General features: G+C 47.7%; 1 protein-coding gene across 2 annotated transcripts in view; it reads left to right on the top strand.

Annotated features, from left to right (window-relative positions):
• The window catches only part of DOP1B (DOP1 leucine zipper like protein B), a 123,159-nt gene that overhangs the window by 29,466 nt on the left and 76,651 nt on the right, over window positions 1-17,042 (top strand). For both annotated transcript variants that reach the window (XM_015132917.3, XM_077995786.1), the window contains exons 3-4: window positions 11,766-11,947; window positions 12,348-12,518. In XM_015132917.3, the coding sequence (XP_014988403.3) occupies window positions 11,766-11,947; window positions 12,348-12,518 (353 nt within the window). The remainder of the gene's footprint in view (window positions 1-11,765; window positions 11,948-12,347; window positions 12,519-17,042) is intronic.

Genomic DNA, 17,042 nt, shown 5'->3' with positions numbered 1-17,042 from the left:
TATTTTTAGTAGAGATGGGTTTCACTGTGTTGCCCAGGCTGGTCTCGAACTCCTGACCTCAAGTGATCCACCCACCTCGGCCTCCCAGTGGTGGGATCACAGGCATGAGCCGCCACGCCTAGCCCCTGTATACACTGTTAAAGGCCCCTTCCCACTCAGCTGCCGAGAGCTGGTTCTTTCACAGGCCTCCTGTTTCCATGCAAGTAGCTTAGGGAAGCAGGATGAAAAAGCTCGAGGAGGAAGACCACAGACTGGATTCAGAACAGGCCATCGTGGAGAGCTGTGTGCTTCGCTGCTGGCCTGAGGCTCTGCGTTCTCCTTGGTGCTCAGGCTGCCCGGCATACACAAGTGCTGTCCCAGCAGGCAGCCCACATGCGCTTCAGGTGTGGGAGGCTCTGCGGGCTGCAGGGAACCGGATCATTGTGAGAGGTTGAGGCTGGAACTCTGAACAGCCACTCTGCACCCACTCTGCTGTAGCAATGAGGATCAGGAAGACCTCTGGGAGTTCTCTAGAAGAAGGAACTGGGGAGGAGGAGATAACATCTCATTTCATTAGAGCATGCCAGTTCTGTTCTGGATGTGATTTTTGAAGAATATTGAGTTCTACCAGTAGGACTTTGGGGACTGAAACGTGTTGAGGATTCATAAGATGACTCTGTCCCCAAGGCGTTCTTTCTTTCTTCTGTCTCTAACAAGCAGGTTTCCCTATAAGCTTTGCTGTTTGTTAAACAGATCATTCGTATGCAGATTAAAATATGTTTAAAAATTAGAAAAATAATATTTCCCGATACCATGTCATTTTATATTTTTAATGGTATGATCACTATTATTTGATTTTCTGGTTTGTGATGATAAATGCGTGAGAATGGCAGTGTTCTCTGCATCATGTACGTTTCAAGGTGTAGACTGTGTTCTGAAGGGTGAGTTGGCCTCACATCCTTACCTTCTTTTCCTGTGATTTATTACGGAACTCAGCTGCCTTCACCTCCTCCTGCCATTTTTCACCACTTCTGAGACTGTTAGCTCTTAGACCCCCCATATAGAACAATTTGCTTTGTGAGCCCGTATTATATGCCTGCCACCATTGTTTTTCAAACCTGGGATCCTCCAAACCTGGTGCCACTCAGCCTCTTCTACTGACAAAGAAACTGGAGTTCAGAGGCTTGCTTGCAGCTTTCCAGGTATACGACAAGTATTTCAGGTCGGCCAGCTCTTTGTGAAGCCCACACTCCAGGGTTGAGGGTAACACGGGACAATGTCGGGAAGGCTGAGGAAGTGCTGTGCAATTGCAAAAGAATAAAATAAAATAAGTCTAGAAATGCGGAAGGTACTATACAGCATCACAGCTACCTAAATTTCCTCTGTGGGAAGACAGGGAAAATAGGCGTTAGTGGCAAGATGGAGTGGCTTTGAGTCTAAGTGTCATAATAAACTCTGACAGGAGAAATAAGGGACGGCATGTGCACATGTGTGCTGCAGCTTACCCGCTGTGAGGCAGCGGTGAGTTTATTGCCTTGTGTTTTAAGAAGTAATTTTCTGGGCCGGGCGTGGTGGCTCATACCTGTAACCCCAGCATTTTGGGTGGCCAAGGCGGGTGGATCACTTGAGGTCAGGAGTTTGAGACCAGCCTGGCCAACATGGTGAAACCTCATCTCTGCTAAAAATACAAAAATTAGCTGGGCGTGGTGGCGGGCGCCTGTAATCCCAGCTACTCGGGAGGCCGAGGCACGAGAATTGCTTGAACCCCAGGAGGCGGAGGTTGCAGTGAGCTAAGATCGTGCCGCTGCACTCCAGCCTGGACAACAGAGCACGATTTGTCTCAAAAAAAAAAAAAAAAGAAGTGATTTTCTGATCTAGCATGTGGATTCCTGAGTCGTCTTAACTAAGAGATTGGGAACAGCCTGTGTCGTTAACAGGCCCTATTGCTCATGACTTGTGCATGTGTACACGTGTGGGATGTGTGTATCCATGTGTGTGTGTGTATGCAGTGTATATGTGTGGAATGTGTATGTGCATGTGTAGAGGGTGTGTGTATATGGGAAGTATGTATGTATGTATTTGTGTGCTTGCATGTGTGGACATGTGTATGCATATCCAGTGTTAACCCTGACACACTGGGGAAGTGGAAATAGAATGAATACTCTGTATGTTTCAGCTCCTCTTTGAGTTTATCCTGCATGACCAGCTTATGAGTAGGTGATAGCACATTTTTGGTCACCTACAGCACTTCCTCAGCCTCCCCTGACATGTCTGCATGTTCCACCCCTACCCGGAGTGTGGGCTTTGCAGGGCGCTGGCGGACCTGAAATACTCTGTGCACCTGGGAAGCTGCAGGCAAACCTCTGAGCTCTAGCTCGTTCTTCAGTAAAAGGGGCTGAATGGTGCCGACTTTGGAGGATTCCAGATTTCAGAAATAATGGGTGAGAAAGCAGAGCCTCAGAGCTATCTGGTGACTTGTGACAGGCTTGCTCAGATGAGAGGTGGAGCCTGGACTCAGACCCCGGCCTGCTGTTCAGAGCCTGGCCTCTGTCACAGTTCCCCTCCCACTGACTTTTGGAGCTCGTCTTAGGAACTCGACCAGCGGCCAGCAAAACATTCCCTCCACAGCAGAGCCACCTCTGGGTAAACTGATACAAATGAGTTTCTGAACTGGCCAAGCTGCCAAGACTCAGGTCTTGACTTCAGCAATGTCATTCCTCCCACAGATGGTGAGTGGGTGCTGGCCACAGTCAAGCACCCACTGTGCTCTTCCCCCAGGGCCTGGCCTGGATGAGCTGGCTGCTCCGCCCCTCCCCTCCCCTCCCTTCCACTCCTCTCCTCTCCCCTCCCCTCCCCTGTCAAGCGGGTGCTTGACTGTGGCCAGCACCCACTCACCGTCTGTTGGGGGAATGACATTGCTGAAGCTAAGGCCCGGCTTTCGACAGAGTCTCACTCTGTCCCCAGGCTGGAGGGCAGTGGCACCATCTTGGCTCACTGCAACCTCCGCTTCCCAGGTTCAAGTGATTCTCCTGCCTCAGCCTCCCGAGTAGCTAGGATTACAGGAGGCTGCTACCACACCTGGCTAATTTTTGTATTTTTTTTAGTAGAGACGGGGTTTCACTATGTTGGCCAGGCTGGTCTTGAACTCCCAATCAGGTGATCTGCCTTCCTCGGCCTCCCAAAGTGCTGGGATTACAGGCATAAGCCACCATGCCCAGCCTATTTATTTTATTTTTTATTTTATTTTTGAGACAGGGTCTCACTCTGTTGCCCAGGCTGGAGTGCAGAGGTGCGATCGTAGCTCACCACAGCCTTGATCTCCTAGACTCAAGTGATCCTCCTGCCTCAGCCTCCAGAGTAGCTGGGACTACAGGTGCACGTCACCATGCCCAGCTAATTTTTGTATTTTTTTGTAGAGACAGGGTTTTGCCATGTTGTTGGTCTTCAACTCCTGGACTGAAGCAGTTCACCCACCTTGGCCTCCCAAAGTGCTGGGATTACAGGCATAAGCCACTGCACCTGGCCTGCCTCTTTTTCTGAACATGCTTTTAAAATCTCTAGTAGGTGATATACTCAGCCTTCAGTTCTACGCCTACTCAAGCAGCATAGTAATTTTAAGAACATTTTAAAAGGAAAAAAATGCATATTCTAATGTGTCTCCTTACCTGATGCAGAAGATGGAGTTAGCCTGAGTGACCCATTCCTTGCTAGCAGCTTTATTGGAAGCTGGGATTTGGGGATGTGGATGTCATAACTCATGCTGAGAGCTGATTAATCGCGTGCATGGCCCTGTTAGGGTTCAGCTGACTTAGGTAAATAGAACACAATGATATTTCAGCTGTGACCTTTCAGAGAAGGAAGCTCCTTGTTTACATAGGAGTTACAGCAGCATTGCTCTCCCAGTTCAACAAAAGCTGGTCTCACTGGTTACCTGTGGAACCCTGACTCCCTGAGATGGCTCTGGACAGCCTTGCCTTGTGCCTATTTTCCAGCTTATCTCTGGCCACCACCACTCCCTCAACCTGGCAAAGCAACCGGGTCATGCCATTTCAGGCAAGGGGGAATGCCACACCGTGAGCACTTGGGAAGTCACGGCCAAGTGCTGGTCTGTTACGGCTCTGCGTCTGTTCCATTTTCATCCTGTCTAAAGGGCACTAACAGTGCCCCCTGGCAAGTGCTTCACTGAGCGTTCGAGCCTGTGCCACCTGGCCTCCCCGACTCACTGTGCCACTGTGCAGCTTCCTCTCAGTGGCATGAAAAGAACACCCTTATAAAGATGCCTGACTTCCAGAAGGAAGACGTGTCGGTGTTTCACCGCGAAAAATGCAGCTCCTCGTTCGCTTGATGGGAGACGTGCTTTTACATTGGCCGACTTACATTTCTTTCTAGACAAAGACATCTGGCGTTCTGAAGTCAGCATTGTACTCTGTGCAACAGTAGGGTGACTCTCTCTTCTAGGAACTTTTAAAGGAAACATTTCACATTTTTATTTTACAGGCTAAATAAAGCGTTTTAAAAATGAAACATAATTCTCTCCCCTCCCCACCCATATGTTAAATTACTCCTTTTTAAAAGTATTTTAAATTGTGGTAAAATACATATAAACATTGTAAATTGTGGTAAAATACATATAACATAAAATGTACCATCTTAACCATTTTTAAGCATATTAAGTTTTGTATCCATGGTGTAGCCTTCTGGAAGTTTTCATCGTGTGGCCTACACAGAATGCTTCTAAATCATGCCGTGTCCTGGGGACTGTCATACTGTCAGTTTGTGTAAAGTCAAAGGAAAACAAAGATATTTTCTTGGGTGGAGCAATGGCGACACTTCCTGATTTCTGTTAAGCTTGGATGTAGTTTGAATCTTTTTTTCCAAACATACTTTATACTTACATTTTAGTATTTTAAGTCCAGCCTACTGAGCCTATGAATATAATGAGGTCAAAAATATTATAATTATGTCCTAATTATATCTCAAGGAATGCTTTTAGAACAGTATAGTTCCTGAGTGAAATCAGTAAGAAAGTTTAATTTCCTGTTAAATCAGTTTCTCCTTTTTTTTTTTTTTCACTTTAAAAAGTGATTTTGAAGGCCGAGTGCAGTGACTCACACCTGTAATCCCAGCACTTTGGGGGGCCGAGACGGGTGGATCACGAGGTCAGGAGTTCGAGACCAGCCTGGCCAATATGGTGAAACACCGTCTCTACTAAAAAATACAAAAATTAGCCAGGTGTGGTGGCACACACCTGTAGTCCCAGCTACTCAGGAGACTGAGGCAGGAGAATCGCTGGAACCTGGGAGGCAGAGGTTGCAGTGAGCCGAGTTCGTACCACTGCACTCCAGCCTGAGTGACAAAGTGAGACTCCGTCTCAAAAAAAATAAAAAAGTGATTTTGGGTTGGGCACAATGGCTCACGCCTGTAATCCCAGCATTTTGGGAGGCTGAAGTGGGTGGACCATGAATTCAGGAGTTCGAGACCAGCCTGGCCAATATGGTGAAACCGTGTCTCTACTAAAAAATACAAAAGTTAGCCAGGCATGGTTGCACGCGCCTGTAGTCCCAGCTACTCGGGAGACTGAGGCAGAAGAATTGCTGAAACCTGGGAGGCAGAGGTTGCAGTGAGCCAAGATCGCACTACTGCACTCCGTCCTGGGTGACAGAGAGAGACTGTGTCTCAAAAAAAAAAAAGGTTTTGGGTTGGGCACAGTGGCTTACACCTTTAATCCCAGCACTTTGGGAGGCTGAGGCAGGTAGATTGTCTGAGGTCAGGAGTTTGAGACCAGCCTGGCCAACATGGTGAAACCCCGTCTGTACTAAAAATAAAATTAAAAAAAATTTAGCTGGGCATGGTGGTGGGCGCCTGTAATCGCAGCTACTCAGGAGACTGAGGCAGGAGAATCTCTTGAACCCAGGAGGTGGAGGTTGCAGTAAGCTGAGATTGCACCACTGCACTCCAGCACTTGGGGACAGAGTGAGACTCTGTCTCTAAATAAATAAATTAATGAAATTAAAAGTGATTTTGAGGCCGGGTGCGGTGGCTCAAGCCTGTAATCCCAGCACTTTGGGAGGCCGAGACGGGCGGATTACGAGGTCAGGAGATCGAGACCATCCTGGCTAACACAGTGAAACCCCGTCTCTACTAAAAAAATACAAAAATCTAGCCGGGCGAGGTGGCGGGCGCCTGTAGTCCCAGCTACTCGGGAGGCTGAGGCAGGAGAATGGCGTAAACCTGGGAGGCGGAGCTTCCAGTGAGCTGAGATCCGGCCACTGCACTCCAGCCTGGGTGACAGAGCGAGACTCCGTCTCAACAAAAAAAAAAAAAAAAAAAGGTGATTTTGAAAACATGGCCATTTTTCCTGGCCAGTTCATCTCTTTTTTTTTTTTTTCGAGATGGAGTCTCACTCTCTCACCCAGGCTGGAGTGCAGTGGCGCAATCTCAACTCACTGGGGTTCAAATGATCCTCCCACCTCAGTCTCCTGAGTATCTGAGATTATAGGTGCATGCTACTACACCTGGCTAATTTTTGTATTTTTAGTAGGGACAGGGTTTCACCATGTTGCCCAGGCTGATATCAAACTCCTGACCTCAAGTGATCTGCCCGCCTCAGCCTCCCAAAGTGCTGGGATTACAGGTGTGAGCCATTGCGCCTGGCCTCAGTTCATCTGTTTCTCTGTGATATTTATTCTATAGTTGCAGAAAAACGTTTCTCATCTGATACATATATTAAGCTTACTGGCCAGCCAGTTTGGGTTTCTGGATAGTGAAACTGTCCCGGAAATGTTTGTTGAGCTTTTCTTGCTGGAGAAGGTTCTTGGCAAAGCCTGGATGGAGGATGGAGATGAGAAAGGTAGTGTGAGGGTGGCACACCCAATTTGTGCTGTGATTCCAGTCTTGGCAGCCCTGGGCCTGCTGGGAGAGGGATGAGAGTGACATGTGGCCCAGTTTTAGCTCAAAGAAGGAAAAGTCACCAAGACTGTCCATGAGGGCAGGAGCTCTTGGTTCTCCTCCTAGATGAGAGTTAGAAGGAATTTGAGAGCAGGGCTTCCTTCTTGGCTTCCAAATACTTCTTATCTTGGAGTTTTTCTAGCCGTGGTTAGTGGGTCATAGTGTCAGCTACGTTGCCAAATGGGAGCTGAAGTGTGTTGTTTGGCGAAGGGTGAAGACGCTGTCAGAGAATAAGACAAAGCCCACTAGAACTTTAAAAACAAGCCAGAAAAAAAACACATACCCACACACACACCCTGAAGAGGAAGTCAGGAGTTTGCAAGCCCTAGAAGGTGGTTATTGTGCTAATTAAAGATTGAAAGCTCACTCTCAAGAGAGCTGAACCAAATCCCTGGGCTGCCTCAGGATTTGTGAAATCAGTGCCATTGTTCTCTGGTCAGTTCAGTCCAGGAGGGGCTGGCGTCCAAGCGTCACTCAAGAGTTCATGGCTAGGCCAGGCGTCGTGGCTCATGCTTGTAATCCTAACACTTTGGGAGGCCAAGGCAGGCGAATCACTTGAGGTCAGGAGTTCGAGACCAATCTGGCCAGCATAGTGAAACCCCGTCTCTACTAAAAATACAAAAATTAGCTGGGCATGGTGGCACGTGCCTGTAATCCTAGCTACTTGGGAGGCGGAGGCAGGAGAATCGCTTGAACCCAGAAGGTGGAAGTTGCAGTGAGCCGAGATCACGCCATTGCACTCCAGCCTGGCAACAGAGTAAGACTCCGTCTCAAAAAAAAGAGAGTTTGTGGCTCATGCAGCCTTAGCCGGCAAGAGCAGTTGCCACGAAATAGCATTATTTCTTTTCTCTTTATGCTATTGTGGTAAAATACACATGGCCTAAAGTTGACCATTTTAACCATTTTTAAGTGCACAGTTCAGTGGTATTAAGTACATTCTACCCTACCATCGATGTGTACCCTACCATCGATCTCCAGCTTCTTTGGGTAAATGCCAGCAAGCATGATTACTAGACCATTTGGGAAGAGTACATTTAGTTTTGTAAGGAACTGCTAACTGTCTTCCAAAGTGGCTGCACCATTTTGCATTCCCATCAGCGATGAATGAGAGTTCCTCTTGCTCCACATCCTCACCAGCATTCGGTGGTGCCAGTGTTCTGGATTTTGGTCCTTCTAATAGATGCGGAAGATATTTTTCAATAGGATTCACCACCCTATTTTCTGCATGGATTAAGTCTACACAGGGGGACAAGGGAGTTCTGTCTAGGGGACTAGAGTGAGTAACCTTTTGTTTCCAAAAGTGCTTCAAATCTATTAAATGGAAAGCATTTTCACCTGGTTGATTCTAATCTCCAGTCTTGTGTCCGGAGGCAGATTGTTTCTTTAGACATTTTTCACTGTGTCGGCTGGGCGCGGTGGCTCACACCTGTAATCCCAGCACTTTGGGAAGCCAAGGCGAGCAGATTACTTGAGGTCAGGAGTTTGAGACCAGCCTGGCCAACATGGTGAAACCCTGTCTCTACTAAAAATACAAAAATTAGCTGGACGTGGTGGTGGTGCTGTAATCTCAGCTACTTGGGAGGCTGAGGCAGGAGAATCGTTTGAACCTGGGAGGCGAAGGTTGCAGTGAGCCGAGATCTCACCACTGTACTCCAGCCTGGGCAATAGAGTGAGACTCAGTCTTTAAAAAAAAAAAAAAAAATTCACTGTGTCATGTAAGAAATAATACCTTATCTCCTTTTAATGTTAAATTATTATTTATCTTTTTTGTGTCATCTTAAAAGGAAATTTTAGGTTCTTCAGCTGTACCTCTTACATGCAGGTTTCTTCCATGACTTCGGCATCTGTTAAAATTCTCGCCATATTTGGGCCTGCAGTTGATCTCACCATCAAACATACAACAGTTTCTTTTCTAATACTATATTTTTCTCAGTTTCTCTAATTAATGCCCTTGTTGCTTTTGTAACGATGAAGGACATCACTAGTAAACAACTGGGTTTCAACTGATTCTCCTAAAAGGCAATGCATTTTGTCTCCTTCTTTAAATCTTCTGCTTATTTTTCAGTTTGTTATTATAATAAGAGGTCATGTGTGTGGATTGCTTACTTTGTGCTGGGCACTATGCTAAACTCCTTACACATGGTATCTCTTTACGCTTGTAACTTCGTGAGGTATCACGGTCCTCAGTTTTACAGATGAAACTGCAGCCCAGAAAGGTGATTTGCCCAACCAGCAAATTGTGAAACTGGAATTGGAGGCTCTGGTGCCCAAGCTTGCATACTTAGACCAGGCATTAGTAATAGCCTCAGTTTCGTTTATTGGTTTGTTTAGCCTTAGTTTTGAAGCATTTGTTAAGTGCGAGCCTCCATGTGGAGTGTGTAAACACTCAATCTCTGTGTGATGACAGCTCCAAGGAGCAGTCCAGCAAGTTCTGTCTGGCCAAATCCAGACCTGGTTTTGATTAGCTTTGTTCCTGATCTCTAGATCGCTCTGCTGTATGCTTGAACCTATGTGCTTGAGTCAAGCTTACCTCTCTGACAGGTGAAGAAAATGATATTTCACTATAATATTAATTTTATTTTTCTTATCACAAAGGGAAGGCATCTTCTCATTTTTCTAAGTCCTGTTGGCTCATTGCCTTTGCTCTTCCTGCATTTTTCTCTCTCTCTCTTTCCTTTTTTTTTTTTGAGGTGGAGTCTCACCCTGTCGCCCAGGCTGGAGTGCAATGGTGCAATCTTGGCTCACTGCAACCTCCACCTCCTGGGTTCAAGTGATTCTCCTGCCTCAGCCTCCCGAGTAGCTGGGATTATAGGTACTCACCACCACGCCCGGCTAATTTTTTATAGCTTTAGTAGAGACGGGGTTTCATCATGTTGGCCAGACTGGTCTTGAACTCCTGACCTTGTGATCCACCCACCTCTGCCTCCCAAAGTGCCAGGATTATAAGTGTGAACCACCGCACCTGGCCATATCTGATTTTTATTTTTAAAGATGTCGTTTTGTTGAATTTGAGAATTCACTTAGACCACAGGCCTCTGATGAAAAATATTCTTGTTTTCCTTGTCTTCCTTTTATGTCCTACATAACCTGAGTGTGTTTTAGAGGTGGGATCGCAGTCTTTGCATACAGGAGGAAAGTTGTCATGGTCCTGCGGTCATGAGGCTGAGGGCCCACGATTCTGATGTGGATGGAATGCAGCTGGCATTGCACACGTCTTAGATGCTCTTCCTGACTGCCCGCTTTGTTCTAGGCACTGTGCAAGGTGCTGGAGACAGCAGAGAAGAGTAAGATAGTCCCTGCCCTCGCACTGCAGAGGGGGGCCTGTTCTGCCTCCCTGAGATGGGGGCACTGAGCTAAATCACACGTGAGGAAGAGTTAGCAAGGTGGCCGGAAGGGCATTTAGGCGAGGGGCAGTGAAAGGCAGGCTGGAGCCACAGATTGCAGGCAGAACAGGCAGGAGCCGTGCTTGGGAGGCCTTTGAATGATCTTTTAAGAAGCGTGAACTTGGCCGGACACAGTAGCTCACGTCCGTAATCCCAGCACTTTGGGAGGCCAAGGCGGGTGGATCCCTTGAGGTCAGGAGTTCAAGACCAGTCTGACCAACATGGTGAAACCCCATCTCTACTAAAAATACAAGAAGTAGCTGGATGTGGTGGTGTGTGCCTGTAATCCCAGCTACTCAGGAGGCTAAAGAAGGAGAATCGCTTGAACCCAGGAGGTACAGGAGGTGGAGGTTGCAGTGAGCCAAGATCATGCCATTGCACTCCAGCCTGGGTGAGAGAAGAGAGCAAGACTCCATCTCAAAAAAAAGAAGCGTGAACTTTACCCTTAGGCTTTCAGTAAATATTTGTGTGAGCAAGTGAACTACTTATGCGGATCGTTCCCCCATAACATCAGACACTCTGTTGTAAGATTAAGCCGGCCAGGTGCAGTAGATCACACCTGTAATTTTAGCACTTTGGGAGGCCGAGGCGGGTGGATCATGAGGTCAGGAGATTGACACCATCCTGGCTAACACGGTGAAACCCTGTCTCTACTAAAAATACAAAAAATTAGTCAGGTGTGGTGGCACTCTCCTGTAGTCCCAGCTACTTGGGAGGCTGAGGCAGGAGAGTTGCTTGAACCTGGGAGACAGAGGTTGCCATGAGCTGAGATTGCGCCACTGCATTCCAGCCTGAGTGACAGAGCAAGACTGTGTCTCAAAAAAAAAAAAAAAAGATTAAGCCATGAGGGGCCTCCCACACACAAAGCTCTGCCCATGGTTACTCGATGCCATAAAGGACGGCATAGATCTGTTCACACTCTCGGCTTTGTCTCTTGGGTAGAGCGAGCACCCTGGGATGCTTTCCCGCAGGCATGTCGTGTGTCCTGCTTATGGAAGCCTAGCTCGGGACAACCATTGCTCCAGGCCGGTGGGGTGGTGCCGTTTTCCTCCTGGGAACACGGGTCCCTCCCAGCACCATCTCCAACTGGTAGAAATGTCAGGAGTCACAGCCTGGAAGGGTCTCCTTTAATCCCAATCCATATCTTCTGGGTGAACCCCTACTCATGGCTTCCTGAGACAGAGAAGCACATGGCCCTCACCCACCATGGGCTCCGAGGTGTGACCGAGAAGCTGGCCACGTACTAAGAAAGTCGTTGTGCCTGCCTCATCTCCAGCGCTGCCAGAGCTGCCGTGGACTCTCGCCATGCAGTCCCTCTACCCCCTTGTTGCGTGCATCTCTTTCTTGACAGCCACACCAGGGCACGGCTGCAGTCTCTCTGGCTTCAGCAGATTCACGCTCCATTGTAAGTATCACTGCCTTCTTCCTCATGTGTTGTTTTTTCTCGTTTGACAGGCTCTTCAGAGTAACCTGAGGTACTCCTTGTTGCCAAGACGGCTCCTCATCAGTAAAAGATTAGCTCAGTGTTTGCATCCTGCCCTGCCCAGTGGTGTGCACTTAAAAGCCCTAGAAACCTATGAGATTATCTTTAAAATTGTGGGGACCAAATGGCTGGCCAAGGACTTGTTTCTGTACAGGTACGATTGCTTCTCTGCTGTGTTCCTTTTTATTACCCAAGTAACCAGTATTTCAGCTCACAAGATGAGAAAATGACAAACAGGCAATATAAGCGTGGGGCTGTGTGTGCAGCAATTAATCATAAAGCCATCATCAGGAGACGTCACTGGGCGCCTTCTAGAGTCTATCCGTCCCGACTTTTCTGTAAGGGAACTTTAGGATCTGAACGTGCGGACAGCTTCATTGCCGGCTCATTATATAACAGTGTTTTGTGACCATCTCATGTCACACACACATCGAAACCAGCAGTTTAAATGGCCAGCTGTTTGCTTCTGAAAACTCCCCTGGGCTGGCTTGTCACGTGGGACTTCTGACTGGGTATCTTATTTCTGCCCCGTTCCCTCTCGTTCTTTCTCGAAGCTGCGGGTTATTTCCTCTCCTGGCACATGCGGCGGTGTCGGTGAGGCCGGTGCTGCTCGCCCTGTACGAGAAGTACTTCCTCCCACTGCAGAAGCTGCTCCTGCCCAGCCTGCAGGCGTTCATCGTGGGCCTGCTGCCCGGCCTCGAAGAAGGCTCCGAGATCTCCGACAGGTGCGTGGGCGTCCTGTCCAGGCTGTGTTTACTCCACTGCTTTATAAGACACAGGGAAGGGGCCGGGCGCGGTGGCTCACGCCTGTAATCCCAGCACTTTGGGAGGCCGAGGTGGGCGGATCACATGGTCAGGAGATCGAGACCATCCTGGCTAACACGGTGAAACCCCGTCTCTACTAAAAAATACAAAAAATTAGCCGGGCATGGTAGCGGGCGCCTGTAGTCCCAGCTACTCCGGAGGCTGAGGCAGGAGAATGGCGGGAACCCGGGAGGCAGAGCTTGCAGTGAGCCCAGATCATGCCACTGTGCTCCAGCCTGAGCAACAGAGACTCAGTCTCAAAAAAAAAAAAAAAAGACATGGGGAAGGAAGTGCAGAGACATGGCAAGCAGCAGTAGGTGTGGAGGTCGGGTTGCTCTTTCACATTTCCTTGGTGGTTGTGATTTCAAAATGCCGTGTTCCTCCCAGGAATCTCTCTGTGTCTCTTTACCAAAGGGGAAGTCCCGAGCCTGGAGCGATGAGATCCTTTATGTGGAGAGAAATGTAGCTCATTAATAAGGGAGACCATAGTGTAGGGTTCCCATGGTGTCCTGTCCTGCTACGGAGTTACCCGCTGAGTCACCAAGTGTGGAGGGGAAGACATACCCTCTGAGGGCCCCTAGTGTGGCGGAAATGAATGGACCCTTTCCTGGGCGCTTGGAGCCTGCTTTACACACCTGATCACGTTGCGTGATGAATTCCTCTGCTCCAGGAGTTACCTCCATTTACAGGTGAGGGTCCGAGGGTGAGAAGGTTTCCCACTCGCACAGTCAGCGAGCCCCAGAGCTGGGATTCTATTCCACTGTGTCTATTGGATTCTTTTTTTTTTGAGACAGAGTCTTGTTCTATCATGTTCCATCGCCCAGGCTGGAGTGCAGTGGTGCGATCTTGGCTCACTACAACCTCTGCCTCATGGGTTCAAGCGATTCTCCCACCTCAGCCTCCCAAGTAGTCAGGATTACAGGCGTGTGCCACCACGCCCAGCTAATATTTGTATTTTTAGTAGAGATGGGGTTTCCCTGTGGTGGCCAGGCTGGTCTCAAACTCCTGACCGCAAGCAATCCGCCCACCTCAGCTTTCCAAAGTACCTGGATTACAGGCGTGAGCCACCGCGCCCATCCCGTATCGGATTCTAAAGTCCTTCTTCTTTCCATTAAACTAGGCTGCTTCTAAATTAAAAAGCAAAGCCAGGGCAGGGCTTGAAAAGGCAATTTAGTGTGATATGAAGCAGAATATCTTGACAGATTTCAGTAGCACCTTGAAGAAATGTGTAACACTCATATGCACAAAAGTTCATGTTTTTTTTTTTTGTTTTTTTTTTTCCGGTCACTGCTTAGGAATGGGAGAAAGTGTATCTGTTCAGACTATTGAGTATGGCTGGGCACAGTGGCTCACACCTATAATCCCAGTACTTTGGGAGGCTAAAGCAGGTGGGTCATTTGAGGTCAGGAGTTCAAGACCAGCCTGGCCAACATGGTGAAACCCTGTATCTACTAAAAACGCAAAAAAATTAACTGGACATGGTGGCATGCACCTGTAATCCGAGCTCTTTGGGAGGCTGAGGCAAAGGAATAGCTTGAGCCGGGGAGGCGAAGGTTGTAGTCAGCCGACATTGTACCAGTGCACTACAGCCTGGCTGACAGAGTAAGACTACGTCTCAAAAAAAAAAAAACTATTGAGTATATACAGTGACCTTTGTTTCCGGAGAATTATAAAGTAAGAACTCACTTCCAGCTTATTAACTCTTCTGAGAGACGCCACAGTGATTCATCTCTGTTAATGGGACCTGTTTTAAGAGCCCATGTTCAGTCACTGGTGACTTTTGTGCTTGTAAAAGCTTCCATGTGATTATACAACGCACTGCTCACATTTCCCTGTGCTGGAGGCCCTAGTCAGGTCACCCTTTCCTGTGGTGTTAGCTGTGACTGAGGGGTGCAGGAGGCTGGAGTGGAACCCATGAATCAATCCAGGTCCCTTTGCACAGCTCCCCCAGCCTGAAGTAAACCAAGTAATCAGAATGGTTTGAAGGGTTAGTCAGGAAGTAGCCAAGGGTGCATTTCATGAGCTCTATATCAGGACGTGACAGATGTAACCAAAACATTGCCCTTTAACCATTTCAAGCTCTCACATAGACCAGGTGTTGGTTTTCCATTTCCCAGAGGAGAATCCACCTTTACAGTTTCTACCTTAGGAGGCACAATCTGTCTCGTTGCAGTTTTAAGTCCAGCTGCAGGCCCTGTGGCTGGTACACGGTGAGACTCGGTAAGTGTGTGTTGAGTTAATGAGCCGTCCAGGTCACACAGGAGGCAGCTGGAGGACATTACCAGACTCCATGCCAATGGACTCCTAATCCCAGGCCCTTTCTAGAAGTTCTGCTATGTTTGTGTTCTGATGACAGATATGTGAGTATATGTCCTACGTGATTTTTCCATCATTGGACCGATGAACACATTAGTTCCCTAAAGCTTACTGTGATCTTTTAAATCTGTGTGAATCACACTAGAAGTGGAAATAGTTGGAGTGTTTTTGTTTGTTTTCTTAGTTGATAAATGAAGGTTCATGTGAACAGTTGCTAAAGTTGCTTAACATTGATTTTTTTTCCAAATATTGTGGTTTCTTGACATTGAACCAAGAGCCAAGTAAAGCTTCATGAATCACTGAATCAATTTAGCTGTGACAGAAAACCAAATGCAGTGTGGCACCCAGCAGTGATTAGTTATCAGCTCTCCAAGGTGGATGCCGGTGAAAGGCTATACAATAACCTCTGAGCCAGTGTGTTGCAGCCACAGTAATTGAAGTGACTGTGCAAGACTTTTTGGTTGCTGTGCCCATTTTAGTCTGAGACAGTTTGGTAACTGTTCCCAAAAGTTCTTGGGTAGCCAGGTGTGGTGACAGGCACCTGTAATCCCAGCTACTTGGAAGACTGAGGCAGAAGAATCGTTTGAACCTAGGAGGTGGAGGTTGCAGTGAGCTGAGATTGCACCACTGCACTCCAGCCTGGGCAATGGAGCAAGACTCCATCTCAAAAAGAAAAGAAAAAAAATGCTTGGGAATTGAGTGAAACACCCCAAAAAATGTACAGAGAGCAGAAAGGGAGGGTGCAGTAGGGGTCATGTTGAGCACGTGGGTAGAAATTGCAAAGTGGTGAGTTAGGTTGAGCTGGTGAAGGCTGGGGTGACTCACAGGTTTCATGTAGGTGGAGGCTGTTCCTGGTGTGTGATTTTTAGTGAACCATAAGAAATGAAACTTTTGGCCCCTGTTAGGACCTGTTATCCACCCTGGCTTTCTAACCCTTTGGGGTCTGCAGATAACCTATTACTGGTCAGAAATCCTTTTTTTTTTTTTTTTTTTAAGTGCCCATGAAATAGCTACATAGCTGTTGTTTGCTGTACTAAGAAAACAAGATTAGAACAGGGAAAGCACCAAACCCTTCTTCTAAGGAGATGAGGAGAGCTGAATGTTTTAAATGGTTTGTAAGAAGGCAACAACTAGCTCACCAGATATTTCCATTTAAACCAGTAATTCTCAATCTAGTAGTAATTTTGACTCTCAGGACACATTTAACAATATCTGGAGACATTTTTGGTTGTCACAACTGGGGGTGGGGAAGGTGCTACTGATATTTAGTGGGTAGAGTCCAGGGGCCTGCTGAACATTGTACAGTGCACACGGGTGCCCCACAGCAAAGACCCGGCCCTAGATGTCAGTGGGGTGGAAGTTCAGAAATCCTGACTTAAAGAGTTGAAAAATATTTATTGACATTTCTTTTCTTCTTTTTTTCTTTTGGAGCTCATTAATAAGGGAGGCCATAGTGCAGGGTTCCCATGATGTCCTGTCCCATTACAGTTACCCACAGTGTCACTGTGTGAGGGGGGGAAGACGTACCCTCTTAGGGCCCCTATTGTGGAGGAAACCAATGGACCCTTTACTGGGGACTTGCAGTATGCATGACGCACAAGATCACATTGAATTCCAGGGTCTTGCTCTGTACCCAGGCTGGAGTACAGTGGCAGGATTATAGCTCACTCTAGTCTCAGCCTCCAGGGCTCAAACAATCCTCTGGCCTCAGCCTTCCAAAGCACTGAGATTACAGGCATGAGCTACCCCACTTGGCTGACATACCTTTTTTTTTTTTTTTTTTCTGAGACAGGGTCTTACTCTGTCGCCCAGGCTGGAGTGCGGTGGCACAATCTTGGCTCACTGCAACCTCTACCTCTCGGAAACAAGCGATTCTCCTCCCTCAGCCTCCCGAGTAGCTGGGACTACAGGCATGCACCATGACGCCTGGCTAATTTTCATATTTTTAGTAGAGACGGGGTTTCACCATGTTGGCCAGGCTGGTCTTGAACTCCTGGCCTCAAGTGATCCGCCTGCCTCGGCCTCGCAAAGTGCTGGAATTAACGGCGTGAGCCACCGCACCGAGCACCAACATTTCTTTTGGTTGGTTTCAGGCACTGTGATAATCATCTGTGCTGGTTCGAGACTTT

The sequence above is a fragment of the Macaca mulatta genome, chromosome 3 (genome assembly GCF_049350105.2).
Source record: "Macaca mulatta isolate MMU2019108-1 chromosome 3, T2T-MMU8v2.0, whole genome shotgun sequence".
Taxonomy (NCBI): Eukaryota; Metazoa; Chordata; class Mammalia; order Primates; family Cercopithecidae; genus Macaca; species Macaca mulatta.
The sequence above is the reverse complement of the archived record's forward strand: the minus strand, read 5'-3'. Positions and strand labels throughout refer to the sequence as shown.